The 20567-nt window shown below is 47.8% G+C and overlaps 2 protein-coding genes across 2 annotated transcripts; both read left to right on the plus strand.

Annotated features, from left to right (window-relative positions):
* The first annotated feature begins 8997 nt into the window (after positions 1–8997).
* Positions 8998–15438, plus strand: MYCTH_2306290 (uncharacterized protein). Its single transcript, XM_003663951.1, has 5 exons — positions 8998–9476; positions 9569–9666; positions 9728–14698; positions 14758–14907; positions 14980–15438. The coding sequence occupies exons 1-5, from the start codon at positions 9139–9141 to the stop codon at positions 15174–15176; spliced, it is 5754 nt and encodes a 1917-aa protein (XP_003663999.1). The 5' UTR covers positions 8998–9138; the 3' UTR covers positions 15177–15438.
* A 1194-nt stretch (positions 15439–16632) lies between these two features.
* Positions 16633–20169, plus strand: MYCTH_2306295 (uncharacterized protein). The gene has a single exon (XM_003663952.1). The coding sequence runs from the start codon at positions 16752–16754 to the stop codon at positions 19977–19979; it is 3228 nt and encodes a 1075-aa protein (XP_003664000.1). The 5' UTR covers positions 16633–16751; the 3' UTR covers positions 19980–20169.
* The last annotated feature ends 398 nt before the right edge of the window (positions 20170–20567 follow it).

The following is a 20567-nucleotide window of genomic DNA, read 5'->3' on the forward strand; positions in this document are numbered from 1 at the left end:
ATCTAGGATTTCTTTGACGTCCTATTCTTTCTCTTCATCCTCTGCTTTAATATATATAGTAACCTTAGCGTTCTTTAGTACTAGTTCGAGAAGTGAAATATAAAAAATATCTATCTATAGTCATATAGATAACGGTAACGATAGTCGGTAGTTAGATGTCGAGATTCGCTTTTTAATAACGAAGGGTCTAACTTTCTTAAAGTCTAGCTTTGTACTTAGTCGTTTAGTTTATAAGTTTCGTATAATTAGGTAGACTTTGTTTCCCCTCTCTAGGCGAGGTCCCTCGAGCCTATGTTTGTTATAGTAGTTCTTTATTCTAGTTCTAACAAACTCGAGTTCCTTTTTAAGCTTCTTATATAGTACGTATATTTGTTTTACTTTAATTACTACTCTCGGCATTATGACCTTTAGTCCTTGCCTAAGGTCTGCTTTATATCTATAGTTCGCGAAGAACGGTATAACTTTAGTCGTTTCCATTAGCATTATATTATAAGCGAGTTATACTATTGGTAATAGTATAACCTAGTTGTCTTACTAGTAGTTAACGTAAGAATAGAGGTACTACTTAATAACTTGGTTTAGTCGCTCTGTTTGTCTGTTAATCTATAGGTAATATGCCGTTAACAGCTTGCTATTAACGCCTAATCGTTATATTGACGCTTATTAGAACTTTAATATAAACTTAGTATCTTTATTAGTAATCTATTCCTATAGCTAAACATATACTAATATAACTTGCTAATAGATTATATCTACTAACTGTTCTACTATCTAGGACTCCTTATAGGGAAAGAAGTATACCTATTTAGTTAGGCGGTCTACTATAGTAAGAATACTATCGTAGATTACCCCTATGGCCATATCCTTAGATTCTAGTAGTTTTATAATAAAGTTCATTATAACTAAACTCTATAGTTTGTTAGCTATTAGCAGTAGCTAAAGTAGCCTATATAGCTTATATTATGCCGTTTTGCTTCGATTATAGATATCATAGTTCTATATGACTTCCTTAACTTGTACCATTAACTATAGAAAGTTATAATGTTTCTTAACTTATATAACAGTCTTCGTAACTCCTTTGTATCCTCCGAGTTTTGATTCGTAAAGTTCTCAAATCATTTGTAGCTATTGATGCCTGTTATGGATATATGCTTTGCCTTGGTACTAGAGTTTCTTATCTTTTTCTTCTACTCTATTAGGTACTACTAGTCTAGGTACTACTTAATACTATATCTCGTTAATCCTTTCTTCTCGAAAGATTATATAACATTCTAGGAACAAGTCGAGTAAATCATCTTCTATAGGTGTCTATGTTTCGTAATATAGCGTTCCGTCTATTTATTCCTTAAATAATAGTAGCGTTGTTTCCGTTCGTCCTTCTATATAATCTGTTCGTTGGCTTAAGGCGTCTGCTTGTACGTTCTCTTTGCCCTTCTTATAGCGGATCTTAAAATTGAATTTTATAAAGAATTCTACCTATTGTATTTATCGTCTGTTAAGCTCCTTTGTCGTTATAAAGTATCGCAAATTCTTATAATCTATATATACTTATACTAGTTTAATCGTATTACTAAGGTATAGTTGCTATTCCTTAAAAGCTTCGATAATCGTAAGTAATTCCTTATTATGGATTAGATAATTAAGATATGGTCTATCGAGCTTCTTTAAAAAGAAGGCTATAGGATATAGCTTCCCTTATTCGTTTCGTTATCCTAACTATCCTCTAATAGCGTAGTCTAAAGCGTCCGTTTCTACCTTAAATAGCTTCTTAGGGTCTAGTAGCACTAGTACTAGATCTTTAGTAATAGCGTCGCGGATTTACGTAAATGCTTGCTTATATTACTCTTCCTATTAGAATTTAGCGTTCTTCTTAGTAAGTTTATATAAAGGTCGTATAATCGCTCCGAAGTTCCTAATGAACATCTAGTAGAAGTTCGTAAACTCGATGAAACTTTATACTTCCGTGACTGACGTCGGTCGTAGCCAATTCTTGATAGCTTTAACCTTTAAAGGTTCTATTTAAATTTGTTCTAGGGATATCTTATATCCTAAAAACACTATCTTCCTAATATAGAATTTGCTCTTTTCCTTGTTAACTAATAGCTTATATATGTATAATATATCTAGTACTACTCTTACATACTTCTAGTATTTGTCTATTATTTTAGAGAAGATAAGTATATTGTCGAGATAATATACTGTAAATTTATCGAGAAAGGGTTAGATAGCTTGATCGATCAGGGCTTAGAACGTTACTAGCGCGTTTATAAGTCTAAATAGCATAACAAGGTACTTATAGTAGCTATAGGGTGTCCTAAAGGCTGTTTTCTACTTGTCGCCTTCTTTAATTTATATATAGTTATAGGCCGATAGCAAGTCAAGACGTGTAAAATATTAGGCTCCTGTTAATTGATCTCGGAGCCGTAAGATTAGCGGTAACAGGTATCGGTTTTTCATAGTCTGTTCGTTAAGTTGCCGATAGTCGACATATAACTATAGCTTTCTATCTTTCTTAGGCACAAATAGGATTAGGTAGCCTGCTAGCAATATCGACAGGCAGATATATCCTCTTCGAAGATTCTCCTCTAAATATCACTTAAGTTCTTCGTTTTATATCTAGCTTATATAGTAAATCTTGAAGAACTTTAGTCGTGCTCCTTCCTTAAGCTTGATCTCGTGATCCTATAGGCCGTGTTCTAGTAATCCTTTTAGATACTTCGGTTCGAATGCTAGGTGTCCTTTATATTCCTTTAATACTTCCCTAGTCTTATCTTATCTCTTGGCTTTCTAATAGTATATAAACTTGGTTCTATCTATAGCGATACTAGCAATTTCTCCTATCTTAACCTACTACTTTAGTCATAGTGCTCTGTATTCGTTAATAGAGAGAATAGCTATCGGCGGTTCGGCTTATCTCTCCTGTTATAACGTTAGTATCGTTATACCGCTTCTTCTAGAGTCTATAGTAGTCTGCCTACCACTATCTATCTCTTACAGTAGATCTGTAGGATATACCTTCCCCTAAGTATCGTCTACTCGTAATCTTTACGCGCTCCCTATCTTATTAGTTAAATACGACTCCGTTCGGGGTCATAGGTAGCTATTATTCTTCTAGCTAATATCTAGGTTATAATCTTTATACTATAGTAACCCTAATATTATATCTTTATCGTTACCTATATTTATAATGCTAAATATAACTATTATAATCTTTCCTACTATAGTAATATTAATTAGTTCAGTCTCCCTACATACCTATTATATTAGAAATAGCCCTTTGACTATACTATACTTCTGCTTTATTCTCTAGGGTATCTGTAGCTAATTTACAAGTGTCGGCAAAATCAGATTTATCTCTGCTCTACTATCCATTAGTACAAGCATTTCGTGCTATTTCTATTGTGCTGTTATCTATAATCGCTTGTCTTGCCGCCGTTGCCTAAAGACTATAGCGATTTCCTATATTTCTGCTAGGAGGTCTTAGTATAGTAGTCTCCTACGCTAGTTCTTCCTATACTATGCTACTACTCTCTACTATATAGGCGTTAATGGTTTTCGGGCCCCTCGGAGGGCCTTAACCCGTTTCCTAGGTTAGTGCTAACCTCTTTAGTTATTCGGCTAATAGCAGCTTCGTCGATCGTGCTTATTTCTATAAGCCATTAAGTGCTAGTAGCTTCCTACCGTTAGGTCTATTCTGCTTTCTATTGTACGTGCTATAGCTTTATCTAAAGCTCCTAGATCTACGATTTCTTTTCGTCTGCGTGGTAGAGGTAGTTATTACTCCGGCACGAGTCTTATATGTCTCGTCCTATTCCGTAGTACCTAGGCTAGGCTCGTTTTAGTACTACTATAATGCCTTCTAGATCGTGGGCTTCGATCTTCTAGAGCAATTCGGCCGCTCTATTTCCTATATTATAGACCTATTCTATAAGGTAGAGGCTTCTATCCTTATTTCCTTATTAGGTCGGCTAGTAATTGTTTTCGAATTTGTCGCAAAAGTAATATTAGTATTTATATAATATATATTAGAACTAGGGCACTTATATATATACCTCGTATTGTAGGTATAGTTATATAGTGTTACCTAGAAGGTATTAGAATTCTTTTCCAAATCCTTCCTACTATATATAGACTATAGGTACTCTAATGCTAAGGTAGGAGTATTTCTTCTAGTAGTTTTCCTATATATATTCGTCTTTTCTACGGTTCGTACATATAAACTAGTACTCTAGGTTCCGTACGTTATAGATAAGTTACTAATCGTCAAAATACTTAGTATAGCTATTAGGCCTATCATATATCACAGGCTATTCCCCCTTAATAGTTTCCACAATACGTCGGAGTTCCCTTATCTCGTCCCTTATCTTATCGTTCTACTAGGTAAGTCGAATCAAGCGTCTATCCTATTCATGTAGTTCTATATTAAGCCGGAAAACTTCATTATAGTACTATTCGATTTGTTCCTAGAGGAATAGAACATTAGGTCTAGGTCTTTCGATTCCTTAGGTATCGGTTGTCTACGATCTATCCTACTTCTAGGTAACTATAAAACCCTACTACCTCAGGGTTAGGAGAATCGAAATTAGTAGTATATACTCTCCTACCGTATCCCATTTAGTAAGACCTATCTCTAGGTTTATAGTAACTAGTTTAGAGTACAGTACTTATTCGTCTTCTCCATCGCCGTTACGTCCGAGACTATCTATATTACTATCCCTATTTTTATAGCTTATAGCCGCTACTTTGATAACATCCTTAGTAGTTTTATTAATAGCTATAATTTCCTTTCTAGGGACTAGTTTCTAGTCTTTCTTCGGGCTTTGACATTCTCACTTATAGTGCCCTTTCTTCCTATAGTTATAGTAGGTAACGTTAGACTTGTCTTTAGTCGTCTTCTTCTTATCTTGCTTCTATGCTATATCTATATCTATAGCTTTAGGATACATCCTATATAAGATGCTAACATATACTCGTTTTTTCTTGTTATTAGCCTTAACTATAGTTCTATATATCTAACCTTGTTTCTACTACTCTTATATATAAAGTCGATTATCGATTTTAATAGCCTATATAATATATTCATCTAAAGTCTTAGGCTAATTATACTTATATAGCTTATCTTTAACCTTTTCCTTTAAGCTATTATAGAATAGTTATATTAATACCTTATCGTTAAGCTAAGACTTAAATATATCCTATCTAAACTATATAATATAAGAGGCTACTAACTTAGTCTATCGGATATTAGTAAGTCTTTCTTATATATAAATCTTCTTATCTTTATCACTAAAAACCTTCTAAAGCTCTTTTTCAAACCTATTATAGGATCGAAAGACTACCTATATAAATACATCTCGGTCATCTTTATCTTCCTTAGTAAGATAGTTATTCTATATAGGCTTAAACTATCTAAATGCCTTACCCTCTAGTCTTGTAGCTATATAAAGGACTTTAGCTTTATCGTCTAGAAACTTATTATTATTAAGCCAGAAATAGGATCAGAGGTTTGTTAGGAATCTTACAAGATCCTCCTTAGTTCCTCCGTATTTACTAGGTAGTTCGATCTTAATACGGCTCGCTTTAGCGCCCTCGAGTGCCTTGATTCTAATATAGGCCTTGTTAACTAGCTTCTACAAGTGCTTTTCGCCGTTCTCGAGTTCCTTAATTCGAGCTTAAGTAGCCTTATCTCTCTAGTCTAACTCCTAGATCCGCTGCTAGAGTTGACCAAGCTAGGCAAGCAGCTATTTAGCTATAACATTAGTAGCTATATCAATATCGAGGTCAAAATTACCTTCGTCCTAAACTATAATAGAATAAAGGGAGTAATAGCAATATATAACAAACCTAACTTAGACTTCTTCTAAAAGGGTTTAGATAGAGGTAAATTAAGCAAGACAAGTGTATAGGTCGTCTAAGGGATTTAGTAAAGCTAAAGGGTTTATAATAACACTAGAGTTATCTCTTATAGTAGTTAGCGATACTTAGTATAAATATTATAATTATAGGTTACTATTACTAGTAAACTCCTAAAGTCTACTATAATAAGTGATTATTTATATATATATATACTTCTATTAGTCACTTATAGTCCCCTTCTAGCCTGCCCTAGGATTGCCTTTGGTAGCTAGCTATCCTCTACTATCTTTCCCTTTTGGCAATTGTTCGCCTATGGTAGCCTGCGCTCCCTAGCGATCCCGTATCAGCCTCGCTCCGTGCCCTTCTTGATTGGTAGCTCGTTTAGCCTGCTGCGCTCCACCGGGTCGTAGTATATGGTTGGCTCGTGACATTTCTCCTTAATCTGGTCTATTATAATACGTTAGTTTAGTAGAAAAAGACTAGTCTTTTCGAATCTTACTATAATATTTTGGCATTTAAAACTAGCTTCCTAGATTTTCTAAAATCCTCTAATAAAGTCTGCCTAGGTAAATGTAAGATTACTATTTTAAACTATCTACCGGAGATATCGTTAATATACTTCCTTAAGATAGTAAAAGACTCTTATATCCATTAGCTAGATAAAATATATTAAATAAGGAGGGAGGAAGATAATAATAATATTAAATAAAAGATGGTATTTATAAAGTTTAAGGTTATAATATCCTATAAAGTTATCTAGGATAAGTAGTCAATATATATATTTTCCTAATAGTATAGATATATAGACCGAATCTTTAAAGGTAATATTATCTAGGTTAATAAAGTATATACTAAGAGTAGGACTATAGTTATAATAGTTATAACTAAACTATTCCTTAAAGCTTATATTATATTACTAGAACTTAGTATAGATAGTAAAGGAATATTTATTAAAATATTATATCTAATTTATTATAATCTTAGCATTATTAAATACTATCTCTAACTTATAGAATTATATCTCCTTATTAAGACATTTAACATCCTAATCTTTTAATAGCTACTATTTAAAGATATAAAATACTAGGATAATATTACTAATAATATTTCTAACGCTAATTATACTTATTAACTCTTGGTTATAAAGGTCCAGAATCTCTAGCTAATAAATTACTATAGTTAGTATTCTAAACTAATACTTATTCTAAACTAATACTTAGAAAAGAGGAAGATATTAACCTTCTTCTTCTTATCCGTTTTAATTATTAAGATCTCAAACTACCTATTTAATATTATAAGTATATATCTAGTCTTATCTATATTCTAATAGCTAAATATAGTAATCTTAAAGCTTTCAATAATATCTTTAAGCTTATTAAAGAATATCTCTAGTTCTTTTACTTACTACTTAGCCAAGAGTTAGTTTACTTTAACTAGTTTAAAGAATATTAGCTAAAACTATAGATAATTCTATTTCTAATATAACTACTAGTATTTATTAACAGGAAGGTAAGGAGGATCATAATATACCTATAAATGGTTAGTAGTATCTTAGAGAAGATCTTTAGTAACAAGAGAACTAGATTTGATAAGCTAGTATACGTATCCTTCAAGGGCAAAATCTTCGTCGTTTCGAAGTAACCAAAGTCTTCTAACTACGTTACTACTAGTAGCTAGAAGTCTAGTATCCTTTAAAGACTTTAAGTGCTAGCTAACCTAGGTCTTTCTAGTCTTAAATAGCTAAGCCGTATACTAAATACTAGGTTACTTTCTATAGGGTAAATAGCTAGTTCGGTAGCAAGCTTAAGCGGTAAGGAGCTATTTAGCGGCCTATATACTAGCTAGTTCCTAGATTTGGTTAGTTAGAGGTATCGTATATAGGAGAGTAGGTTTAACTAGGCTTATAGTAGTGGTTATGTCTTTGAATATAGGGAGTTGACTAGTAAAATTAGACACGGGTTTGGACGCGTACCTGTCCGGCTATATTAGCATGTCCGGGGGTTTTGGCCCTACCTATCGGGAGATAGGTGGTAGTCCTGAACTAATTAGTTAGCAACTAACCACCGGGTATAGTATGGGAATCTTTTACGTCGAGTGTCTAGCAGGACTTGCATGTACCCAACTGGGCCGCAATGGCAGGGTTACGGCATTCTACTCTGTATGTATGTATATACGTACCGAGTTTGTAGTGTACTAGTTATACAGATCCGTATGTAGTACTGCACTAAACAGAATCGGGGCCTTAGGTGGAGATCCGTGCCACCCATGTCAATCCTGCAGCAGTGGGATTAATTGGCCGAAGCCGGCCTGAGCGAGAGACCCCAACCAGACTGAGCCGACATCAAACAGCGGCTTGTCTGGAGCTCGTCCAACGAACTCGTCATGGTTAAGCATCTCCACCAACCCAACCACCTCTGCCTGAAATCGGCCTGCCACCGTCCCCGACCGTACCTTTAAGCAGAACCGCAGCCTGATAACTCAACACATACAGCCCGTCAAGCCGGCCCATGAGTGATTTGAATTTTCACACAAGCCACCTCCCGTCTGAACCGCCGCCTGCCTGCCTTCCGATGGCGTAATCCATGGCAGAACGACGCAGCGAAGAACAGCGGTCCAGATCGGCTCTCGATAACGACCAAACGCACCTTCTACCTCCGCTCTCTTCTCCAGCCGCGACTGCTTCACTCACTTCAGCTGTCTCTTATCTGCCTTCTCCTTCTGCAAGGTACATCTCCCCTCCGCTCATGCGACCCAGTTTGTGATTTCCCGTCTTTTTATCCCCGTGCTGTGCCTGCGTTCTTATCGACTCGGGGTTCCGACCAAATTGCCTCCCCCCGTGCCCAGCCGAGCGATCGAGACCACACACCGCTGCACTTTTGGCGACCTGACAAACCGCCCGCAGCGATTAAAAAAGACCGGTGCAAAAGTGCATAAAGTGCGGAAGCCAAAGGAAGGAACAGTAAAAGGGAAAGAGGAAATCGGTGCTTTTCTCTGTGGCATTTTTTATTCCCGGCTGTTTGGTACTCCGCGTTGGTGATCGATCCTCGTCTTGGGCTGTCACGCATACAAGGAACTCGAGTCGCCATCGACCGCCCCACAGGCTCGGAACAACGAATGTTCTCCCTTCCACAGCTGGCCGGCCACCTTTGACCGCGATCTCTGTTGCGGCTGCCACCAAAAATTATCCATGCCTTCGCCCTCCGCAAATTCCTCCTACAATCCTTTCTCTCTTCTACCTGCTGTCGACTCCATGACAGACAGGATTTGAACACATATTTACTCATGTCGTCCAGGGTCACCCGCTCGTCCGCCCGTCAAGCCGCGAGCCAAAGAGCAGCGTCTGCGAATCCAACCACGACCGCCGGTGCTCCCTCATCCGCACCGGCGCCGCCGCCGCCGATTCCACCGACTCCGACGCCGGCACCGAGCGGCCGGAAGCGAAAAAACCATACCAGCCCGCCGCAGGTTGCCATCGAGTCACCTTCATCAACCCGTAGATCCAAGCGACAGCGTGTGACACAGGCGTTACCACATCCGCAGCCGTCCCCGGCCTCAGCAGCGACTCCATCTTCTTCTCGCCGCAGGAAGGGCAAAGCTCCCGCAACTATGTCGAGCCCAGGGTATGTCGAACTCGACTCGTCATCCTTCGTGACATCCCGCGCGGGGGGGGGGGGGGGGGGGGGTGTCACCAGAATGCTAACATCTTCCACAGATCCCCGACAAGTCCTGCGAGCCACCTGGACAATCCAACCTCTGCATCGTCCAGTCGGCGATCCAGCCGGAACAAGAAGAGTGCGTCAACCGCCAAAGGTAATGCTTTTCCCACTCAGCCTCCGTCCTGCTGCCACATATCTCACACGACCGTTTCTAGATGATCCAACTGCCCCCGCTACTAGCTCGAACCGGCGATCGAAACGGACTGCCCACAACGATGCAGCCCCGCAGGACCAGGATGTGGTAATGGGCGGTACCGAAGAACACCAAAAAGCATCGGTGGCTCCGCCGCCGCCGCCGCCTCCTCCCGAGGACCGAGTTCCTGAGGACAGTGAAGAGAATGACGAGGATGAGGAGGGCTTGCGACGCTACGATGATGACGACGATGACGAGGATGCCGATCCCTTCAGCGGCTTCGGCGGCCCAGGAGGATCGGTCCCAGGCCTGAGTAACACTCTTCGGACCTTGACCGGCATGGTCTCCGGCACATCTGCGAGGCTGCGAGATATCTTGAACAACCTTCGGCAGAAGGGTGACCCCACGATGCAGCTCATTGCCTTGCAAGAGCTCTCTGAGCTTTTGCTCATCCACAACGAGGACACGCTCTCGGGGCACTTCTCGCCGGATGCTTTTGTGAAGGAGCTGGTAGCTTTGATGCAGCCAAACGAGCTCACGGGGGAGGAGAACCCAGAGATCATGCTGTTGGCTTGCCGCTGTCTGGCAAATCTCATGGAAGCCCTGCCGGCCACCACATCAAATGTTGTCTATGGCCACGCCGTTCCTATTCTGTGCCAGAAGCTGCTCGAAATCTCGTTTATCGACCTGGCCGAGCAAGCGCTCAGCACGCTGGAGAAGATTTCACTCGAGTACCCTTCGACTATTGTTCGCGAAGGTGGCTTGACCGCGTGTCTCTCCTACCTAGAGTTCTTCGCGACTAGCACGCAGCGTGTCGCAGTCACTACCGCTGCAAACTGCTGCCAGAATCTCGACCTTGAATCCTTTCCCGTCGTTCGAGATGTCATGCCCATCCTGCTCAATGTCCTTGGAAGCAGTGACCAAAAGGTCGTGGAGAAAGGCTCCCTGTGCGTCACGCGCATCGTCGAGAGTTTTAGGTTCCACCCTTCAAAGCTGGAGGAGCTCATCAGCGTCGACCTGCTCAGGGGCATTCTCCGTCTGCTTCTCCCGGGCAGCACAAACTTGATTGGGGACCATATCCACACGCAGTTCCTTCGGGTTCTTGCTATCGCCGCGCGGGCGAGCCCCCGCCTCTCAGCCGAGCTCTTTAAAATGAACGTGGTCGAGACGCTCTATCAGATCTTGACTGGTGTTTCGCCGCCGAGCGGCACCGACGATCTCGCATCGAAACTCGACAGTGTCCTCATCATGCAGGCACTAATCCACCGCCCCCGGGATCAGATTATCGAGACACTCAACGTTATCTGCGAGCTCCTGCCGAACCTGCCAAGATCGGCGGATCCCGCCTTAGTCGGCCTTCCCGAGGTCGGCTCTTCCCCGGAATCCGTCTCGGCAACCTCGTCGGGTTCTCGCAAGAAGACCTCAAATGAAAAGCGGATTGAACTGTTGGAAGACTGCAAGGAAGAGGTCCGGCGATTCTCCATGATTTTGTTCCCGACACTTACCGACGCCTACTCGAGCACTGTCAACTTGACTGTTCGTCAAAAGGTCTTGATGTCCCAACTCAAGATGCTTTCGAATCTTGACCAGGCGATTCTCGTTGAAGCCCTGAAACCCGTCTCTTATGCCTCCTTCTTGGCTTCCATCATCTCACAGCAGGACCACCCTTCCCTGGTCTTGTCTGCCGTGGGAGCCGCTGACCTACTCATGAGGCGACTGGGATCGGTATACCGGTACCAACTCTACCGCGAGGGTGTCATTTCCGAAATCACGAAGCTGGCCAGTCAGGATCTGGAGCCTGAAGCAAAGCTTTCGACCAATGGGTCCCCGTCCCCGGACCCGGAGACGGCTGAGCCAGAAACGGAGCCCGAGCCGGAGTCGAACAGGTCGTCCGCAGAGCCCGCCGACGACCGATCTGACCATGCTGAGTCCGAGAGCGAGGATGATGAGGGCGAGAATGGGGAGGCTGAGGAAGAGGACGAGGATCGCTCTCACCACTCTTCAGATGATGATGAAGACGACGAGGGTCAGGAACATGACAATGAGGATGACCAGAACCGTGACGACCTATCGGCCTCTCCGTTCAGTTCCGAAGGCTCGACGATGTCGATTTCTGGCCCTCCGGGACGGCTCATCTCGGATCTCCCTTCCATGAAGGCGAGAATCATCGCGAATGCCAAGCGCTTCCTCGAAATACACGAAAATGAAAAGGAGTCCAAGGCAATGAAGAAGAAGGCCACCGAGATCCTTGACAACCTGTCGGCGCTGGCGTCCGATATCGAGAACTTTTACCTTCGACGTGCCTTCCCGTCGCAGCTCGCGCTTGAGAGTGGCACCGAGCTTTTCAGGAAGCTGGCGTCATACTTCGACTCCGACCTATTGGAGAGTGTCACAAGTGCTGAGCTGCTCGCGTCCGGCGTTGTCCGTGTTCTTGAAGAGGTCCTGAGTAACCCCGATGAGCAACTTGCCGTAGCGGCACAGACGGCATTCCTGCAGGTTTTTATGGGATACACAGTCAAGTCGAAGCCTAAGACCGCTACCGCCGACTCTCCAGCCACTCCTCTCAGCGTCCTGATCCACAAGCTTCAGGATCTGCTGAGCAGGTCCGAACACTTCGAGGTCATTACCGTTCACCACCAATCGTTTGATAGTAACCGCAGCAGTGCGGCCTCTATGCTCGCAAAGCAACTCCGGCTCAAACTCGTGGCAGATGAAGATTCGGACATTCCTCGGCACTACCGAAACATCATGGTTTCGATCCACGCCATCACGACCTTCAAGTCCCTCGATGATTACCTGAGGCCGCGGATCAGTCTTTCAGATAGACCCCGTGGCTCCAAACGGGACGCGGTTTCTCGCGCCTTGGCCGCAATGGCCAGCTCGGGTCTACCCATGAGTGCGGCCGCAGCTCGCCTCATGGAGCGCTCGTTCCCCCCGTCAAGCGGCTCGAATTCGACTCCGCCCCCTCCTCCCCCGGCTGCTGCTTCTTCGCACTCTCCCACGCCGCGGTCGGCGCGGAAATCCAAGTCCAGGTCAGACCCGCCGAATGATTCCCCGGCGACGCCTGAACCATCGTCCTCGAGGGAGAAAACTTCTCTGCGTCGGTCCTCTCGTCGCCAAGCCGTGTCGGATGGGGATACGCCGGCGCACCCGCTGCCTGCTGCCGAGGACAAGTTCGAAAACTCGCTCGAGTGTGCTGACGAGAGACAACTGTCCGATGACGAGGAGATGGGCGACGACGGCGCCCTTGATATGGTTGGTGACGTCGACGAGGGAATGGAGGACGCGCCTACCCCAGATCCCTCTGCGGTGAACTTGGAGGTCGCAGGAGGCAAAGTGACTGCCCGCAAGGAGGACGGAACCAAGGTGCCAACGCCGTCGCAGAGTCAGAGTCGGCCCACGGCCGCGTTGCCCAACCGCTCAAGTGCGTTGACGTCGGCTACGGCAAGTCCAACCCCAGCCGCGTCTTCGCGGCCCATGTCTTATGCGGCTGCCATCCAGTCGGTCCCGCAAGACTGGCATATCGAATTCAGTATCGACGGCAAAGTCGTGCCCAATGATACCACCATCTACCGAGCCGTGCACAGCTTTGCAAAGAACACTGATGATCAATATGGCCGCAATATCTGGTCGACCGTGCATCCCATCAAGTTCAGGCGGGTGCCCGGCGCTCCTCCAGCAGAGTCTGCCGCCTTTGGCAGCACGGCTGAGAACGGGTCGGACGCCGAGGAGGGTGGCACACCTGGATCTCTGTCCAAGTCACCGGTTACTGCATCCATCCTGCGCCTCCTCAAGAAACTGCACGACCTCAACGCCAATATTGACGACGTTCTTGCCGAAAACAAGGAGACGCTAAGGGTTAATGTTGAGCCCCTGTCGCAGTTCGTCAACACCAAGCTTACAGCTAAGCTGAATCGGCAGCTCGAAGAGCCGCTGATCGTGGCGAGCAACTGCCTCCCTAGCTGGAGCGAGGACCTGGCAAGGCTTTACCCCTTCCTGTTTCCGTTCGAGACCCGCCATCTCTTCTTGCAGTCCACCTCGTTCGGCTACGCCCGATCTATGAGCCGCTGGCAAAACGCCCAGTCCCAGGAAGAGGCTCGAAGAGATCGTCGGGACGAGAGGCCATTCCTCGGCCGTCTGCAGCGTCAGAAGGTCAGGATCTCTCGTTCCAAGATTCTCGAGTCGGCCGTCAAAGTCATGGAGCTCTACGGCGCTTCTCAGAGTATTTTGGAGGTCGAGTACTTCGACGAAGTCGGCACTGGACTCGGGCCCACGCTCGAGTTCTACTCAACTGTCTCTAAAGAATTCTGCAAGAAGAAGCTGAAGCTATGGCGTGATAACGATCCCAACGGACATGACGAATATGTCTCTGCGACCAACGGGCTCTTTCCCAGGCCGCTCAGCGACGAATTTGCCGCCTCGGAGGAAGGGGAGAAGATCTTGCAGCTCTTCAAGATACTGGGCAAGTTTGTCGCACGGTCTATGATCGACTCACGGATTATCGACATCAACTTCAACCCCATCTTCTTCCGCATCGGCGATGAGTCCGCCGCTGTTCGTCCCTCTCTGGGGGCGATCAAGTCTGTCGACCCTGTCGTTGCGAAGTCGCTCATGGTGGTTAAGAAGTTTGTTTCGGCCAAGAAGGCGATCGAAGAGGACCCAAACCGATCCGCGGCGCAGAAGGTGATCGATATCGAGAACATCGTGATCGACAAGATCCGCATTGACGACTTATACCTGGATTTCACCCTACCTGGTTACCCCGAGATTGAGCTCATTCCCAATGGAGCGCAGACTCAGGTTACCATTGATAACGTCGACCTCTATTTGGAGAAGGTGATCGACATGACTCTGGGATCCGGGGTCCGTCGACAGATCGATGCGTTCCGGGCTGGCTTCTCGCAGGTGTTCCCGTACTCAGCGCTGAGTGCGTTCACACCGGACGAGCTGTGCTCGTTGTTTGGGCGGGTAGACGAGGATTGGTCTTTAGAGAGTAAGCATTGCTGGTCCGCCGTCACACATTGCGAACGACTGCTAATCTCTTTTTTCCAGCTCTCATGGACTCGGTCAAGGCGGATCACGGGTACAATATGGACAGCAAGACGGTTAGAAACTTGCTGCAGGCCATGAGCGAGTTCACGCCGGCCCAGCGCCGCGACTTCCTGCAATTCACTACCGGGAGCCCCAAGCTCCCCATTGGCGGTACGTTTCTCTCTCCCTTGGTTGGCTCGCTCAGGTCGCATGATGATTAACCCGTGCTTCCGACAACAACAGGCTTCAAAAAGCTTACGCCCATGTTCACTGTGGTCTGCAAGCCTAGTGAGGCGCCCTACACGTCGGACGACTATCTCCCCAGCGTCATGACATGCGTGAATTACCTCAAGCTGCCCGACTACTCGAGCATTGACGTCCTGCGGGAGAAGCTCTTCACGGCCATCAAAGAGGGCCAAGGGGCGTTCCATCTGTCGTAATGAACAAGGACGCTGCGGCAGAGGGACAAAGTTAATGGTTTCTGTACTCATTGTAGTTGCATTTGTTGTGATTTTCTTTGGCCTCGGGCGGACGAAAACCCTCTTCTTCCTTTTGGTAGCTGCTTTTTGTTGAGGAGCGCGTCGTCGTTATCAAATTACACCAGACTGGGCAGCATGGCATGAACTCGGCGTGGAAAGGACTGGCATTCAGGGATGGGCTTCGACATGACATGAAGAAAACTCGGCGATCTGGTTTGTTGGGGATTGACTCTATGTTCTTGATTTTGTCTGGTTTGCCGTTTATGACCAAATGGTGAGGAAGATGGACGAAGAAGGGGAAAGGAGGAGGTAGGACGAAAGGCGACGTCGAAGAGCGATGAATGCAAGCAAAGCGGAATGGTTCGGAAGGGTGTCGTTGTCTGGTCTTGCCGTGAATCTGGCAGGGACTGGGCGGTTGCTGCGGATGTTGACTTTTACCTTTTCTTTTCTGCCTCTTCAACTAGCACCGTTATCTAGACTGGCAAATGGACGTTGGCACTAGCATTGGGAAGATTTTGGACTGCTGGGTCGAAGGCGGACGAGGTCCCTGTCCAGGAAGCGGGTCAAGCGATTTCTTGTTGGCTGCTGGTTGCGGCCAAGATAATGTGTGGGTGATGGGGAATAGCGATGGCTTTTTTTTAGTTGTTTCTTTTTTGTCTGCTTCCAGTTGCGAGGCGAAGGAGACAGGAGGATATGTTCTCAGTGTCTACTCGGGGGCTCTTTCAAAGGGCATGACTTCGCAGCCTCACTACGGAGTGCACGAGTACACTACTTAATACACTTCAGATTGGTGACCGACGGCATCATTCTCTCCAGTGGCAGTTGGGTTTTGCGGGGTCTGGAGACTTGACATGGTTGATAAAACTATTGGAATGTTTTGCTGGTTTCATATCTTCTAGGAGAGTTTCCAGGCACCGTTGGCAGTTTTTCACTTTGTTTTATCTTGAGTCGATCTTTGGTTTCAAATCGTAATTCCTGTCAGAGCAGCACAATCTTGCGAGATTAGTGACGGCGGTTTGAGATCCTATGATGTCATTTTTTGGCCTTGCTCTCGATTTGGTAATTTACAGCAGCTCATTGTACTCAGCAGGTACTGTAGTTACCTACGGAGTATCGGACGCGCTCACTCAGATTGCAGTGCCCCACTTGAAACGCGTTGTCTGACGCGCTTTACGCCCTGCACTCGACTGACCACAGCGAAGCCAAGCCTCGCATCCAAGCACAAGAAGACACTTGACTTCAGTTTCCAAGTCGAAGACGATCCACTACGGTCCGCTTGTTCGGTGTCCGCCTGTTGAGAAAATAGCCTGGTTATATCGAAATATATCGAAGAGGCCTTGGGAGACAACGACATCGTCGACTGTATATGGTCTGATCGACCTACTTGCTCCGTCGCATTGCCGAGTCGGAGCCACACACCAACACTGACATTTATAACCACGCATATCCACCGGCCCTCTCTACGAAGTCACGCCAGATTGCAGACACGAGACCCTTCCCAGCCAAACAGCAATACTTTCACACCACGAAAGTAAAATGCCACCGCGAAGAAACCCGCGGCGGTCCGCGGGCGCGCCAGACACGAAGAGCAATCCGGCCACACTCACGACCAACGACAGCGCAACCCCAGCCGAGGACGCAACCTCCGCCACAACCTCGCGGACGACCCAAGCGACGAAGACAAAAAGATATGAATCCACTCCTGTACCCCAACAAATCACCTTCCCCGCGCGCCGCAAGATAGTAAGGAAATATGGCGGCCGCCGGTCGCTGCCCGCGCGGCTCGAGGAGGAGACCGCCACCGCCAGCAGAAGGAGTCTGAAGCAGCAGACGTTGACTCAAATTGATTATGTGCGCTCCTCGTCTGGGTTCGAGCAAGGGGACTTGCTTGAAGACGAAGTGATCGGGGGCCCGCATGAGGAAAAGAAGGGATTGAAGTCGAAAGGAGAAGCAGAGGCGGCGAGCGTTGCCGGGAGGAGGAAAACCGCCGATCCAAGGTCGAAGAGGAGGAAGACGATGGGGGATATGCCCACTCCGAACCTGGAGAAGAAGGGGCCGAGCTTTCAGACCCAGACTTTGACGCAGTTATTGGGTAATCGGGTTCCCGAAATGGATAGGGACGAGCTGCGAGTGGAAGACGAGGCCGAGTCGGCGGGCTTGCCGTCATCAGGTGGTGGCCCTTCCGTCAAGCATTCCGCGCCGCCCGAGAAGGGGAAGGGCAAGGCGCTGGCGACGCCCATACCCCATACTCCAACGGGCAAGCGTATCAAAGTCAACCTTGACGAGGTGCCGTCTTCGCAGCCTACGCCGTTCACGCCCTTGTTAGGCCACAGCCCAATTCCACCCGCCAGATCTCCGCTGACCCAGAAATCGACGAATGTCGATGCCCCGCTCCCAACAATCGAAACGGTTTCCAAACTGCCGCGGAGTCTGGTCATCCAGGATAGTTACAGTATGGACGGCAGCAGCGCGGGGTACCTTTCCTCGACAGCAGGCGACACGCCGGTTAAGAGGGAACGGGGCGAGACGCCTTCGCAAATACCAAAACGGGAGCCGTTGGCCGAGATACCCGTTGCCAGTCTCGAGCTGGGTGTGAGCTCCACCCCAAGCGGGGAGACGCCAACGACAAGGAGAAAGAGATTGTTCACGGAGATTCCAGACTCGGACGATGAGTTGGAAAGTCTTGGTTCGACACCTTTCAAGACGCGATCCACGCAGCAGACGCCCCTTAGGAGAGATCCTGTTGTGGACAACTTTGAGATAGCGGCAGACCCAAGTCTTCCTCCTTCGCAGTCATCACGAGAGCCACGGGCTGCGGTTACGGAGACCCCCGCAAGCTCGAGCAGGTCGAACAAGGAAAACGAATCCCCCGCCATCAAGATGTGGGAAGATGAAGATGCGGCTGGTGAAGGGGATGATGGCGGCTCCCCAACTCCAAAGGGGGCAAAAAGGTCGCAGACGGCTGACAGGGCGGGCCAGGTTAGCCCCAATACCGCATCCCAGTTTTGGACGGCGTCGGCGGAGAATGTTGGATGTGTAGGAACGCGACGCGGTACCTCTCGCGAACCCTTAACCGAACTAGTAGTGGCCGAGGATCCAACGGTCTTCCGAAGCGAGCGGCCGTCTGCGGCCCCACGAGCATCGCGGTTTCATGGCAGTATGGGCGAGTCAAGTTGCAGGGGTCGCCATGCCACCCCCCAACTGGGTGACTCTGAAGAGACGGCTAGCGAGGCCGAGGAAGAGCCAATGCCGGTTTCGATCCTTCGGAAAGCAACGTCGCAAGGCGTGCCGCGCGCAGATGGCACAACGAAGCGCAAGTCTACGCCAGAGCCCAACGGGCCCGAGTCATCAACTAGCGAGCCGCCGGGCACCCCAACACCAATCGTCCGGAAGGTCCAGATCGAGATGCCGCAGTCGTCAGGAGAGGAAGTGTGCAAGGAGACGCCGCGGGAACCGCACGGGTCGTCGCCCATCTATCAGCGGCACACGCAGTCCCGGTCCCAGGCCAGGTCTCAGTTCTACAGCCAGGCCTTGGAGAGCCAGCGCGTCCCGCTCGAGGTGATCCGCTCCCTCAGCCCGCAGACAGACCGGTCTGATATCCTCATCTCGATCGACGCAAAAACTGTCGAGGACATCGTCAACGGTATCAGGGACCACGTGTTCCGCAACTACAGATTCCCTGTCCAAGCATCGCGCTGCTGGATCTTCACCGAGCTGCCGGTGGGCGAAGTGAAATACATGGCCACCCTAGGGCCCGCGCAGGAACCGGGGCAGATCGACAGCCACAGCGGTCGCGGCAATACCGAATTCAACCGGGGCACGCTGGGCTACAAGTTTGCTCATAAGCTGCTACAAGTGTATCAGCTCAACAACCCGGTGCCGCTGGCTGAGATGGAAGACAACGGACTGGGCGCCGGGCCGCCGCAGAGGTACAAGTACGTGCCGCCGGCGATCGTGGGACAGCTGTTGATGAATCTGCGCTGTCCGCTCTTTGCGGAAGGAGATTTTGAGGACGAGGGCGAGGAGACGGGGGATAAGGAGACAGAAGAAGAAGAAGGAGGCGAGATGACCATATCGCAGGAGTTGGCGGATCAAATACGCAGCGACATTATTCACTCCACGCAGCTCATGTCGAGCGAGCGCCGCCGTCAGCAGCACCGAGACGACGAGTACCTCATCCCTGCAAGCCAGAGCCCAACCGAGAAGCGCTCCGTCGCCTTGAAGGCCTCAGCGCCAGCAGCAGCAGAAACGGCGGCGGCGGCAATGCCACCCCCACACTCGAGCCAGCAGCTCCGCGTCCGCCGCCAGCCAAGAAGTCCAGGTCAAACGCGGCGACAACCCACCACCACCACGGGCCAGGCTTCGACATCGAACGGCAACGACGGCGACGCGCGCCGCTACGTGCCCCCCTCACAGGCAACAACCGCCTCGGACGTCTCGGCGTCCCCAAGCCAGGCGCCGTCCCCGTCCTTCCCTCCAGCTAGGTCGTCGTCGTCGTCGTCGTCGTCCGACCTGGCATATTCGGTGCCCCGGCCACCCTTGCCGGACTCGGGTGAGCTGTCGCTGCTCCCGGAGCTGCCGCGGTACGACCGGGACAGGAGCGGCGGCGGCGGCGGCACGGGGCTGCTGCTGCACCTGTCGTCGTCGCAGGTCGGTGTGCTGCCGCCGGACAGCTTGCTGGTGGACGAGGGGCAGGCGCCGCCTCCGCCTGTGGAGGTGTGGGATTCGGAGGAGGAGGAAGAAGAAGAAGAAGAAGTAGAATAAGAGAGGAGTGTGGGGGGTGTAGTGAGCTTATTTTGTCTTGGCGTTGGGTTCAGAGGTTGGCTCGTTGGTCCTGTACGGATTACTTTATGTTTGTTCATCGGAAGGGCCACATGGTGGGTTGTACGGAGTAAGGGTCCGTGGGAAAGTGTCTGGCCTTTTTTTAACTTGCGTCGCATATATCGCTGGCTCGGGGTTGGAGTTGGGGCCTGTTGTGGTGGGCTGTCAGTGGGAAAAGGGCGTGGTCTCGATTGGCTAGGGGCTGACGGGTGCTGAGTGTGAACATGAGGCCTTCGATCCATAAAAATGGTCGGTTTTACGAAGCAATATATATTCTTTCTGTTCGAGGGGAGGAAAGGATAACTGTGTGTGACACAAAGTGATGTTCGACTCGAACGTTGGATATCCTCGTGTATATGTGCCTTCCCTCCCTTGGAGCAACTATCTCTCTATGGAGTTAGTATGTGGTTATCCGTACGGAGTACTCCGTGCTGACAGATTTCTTGGCGGGGGTGGCTTCGGCTTGGCCCCCTACACTACTAGTACGTCTTGGGTGCTGTGGATCAAAGCATGGGATTTTTGAGACCGCAC

Source organism: Thermothelomyces thermophilus, chromosome 4 (assembly GCF_000226095.1).
Source record: "Thermothelomyces thermophilus ATCC 42464 chromosome 4, complete sequence".
In the NCBI taxonomy this organism is placed as follows: domain Eukaryota; kingdom Fungi; phylum Ascomycota; class Sordariomycetes; order Sordariales; family Chaetomiaceae; genus Thermothelomyces; species Thermothelomyces thermophilus.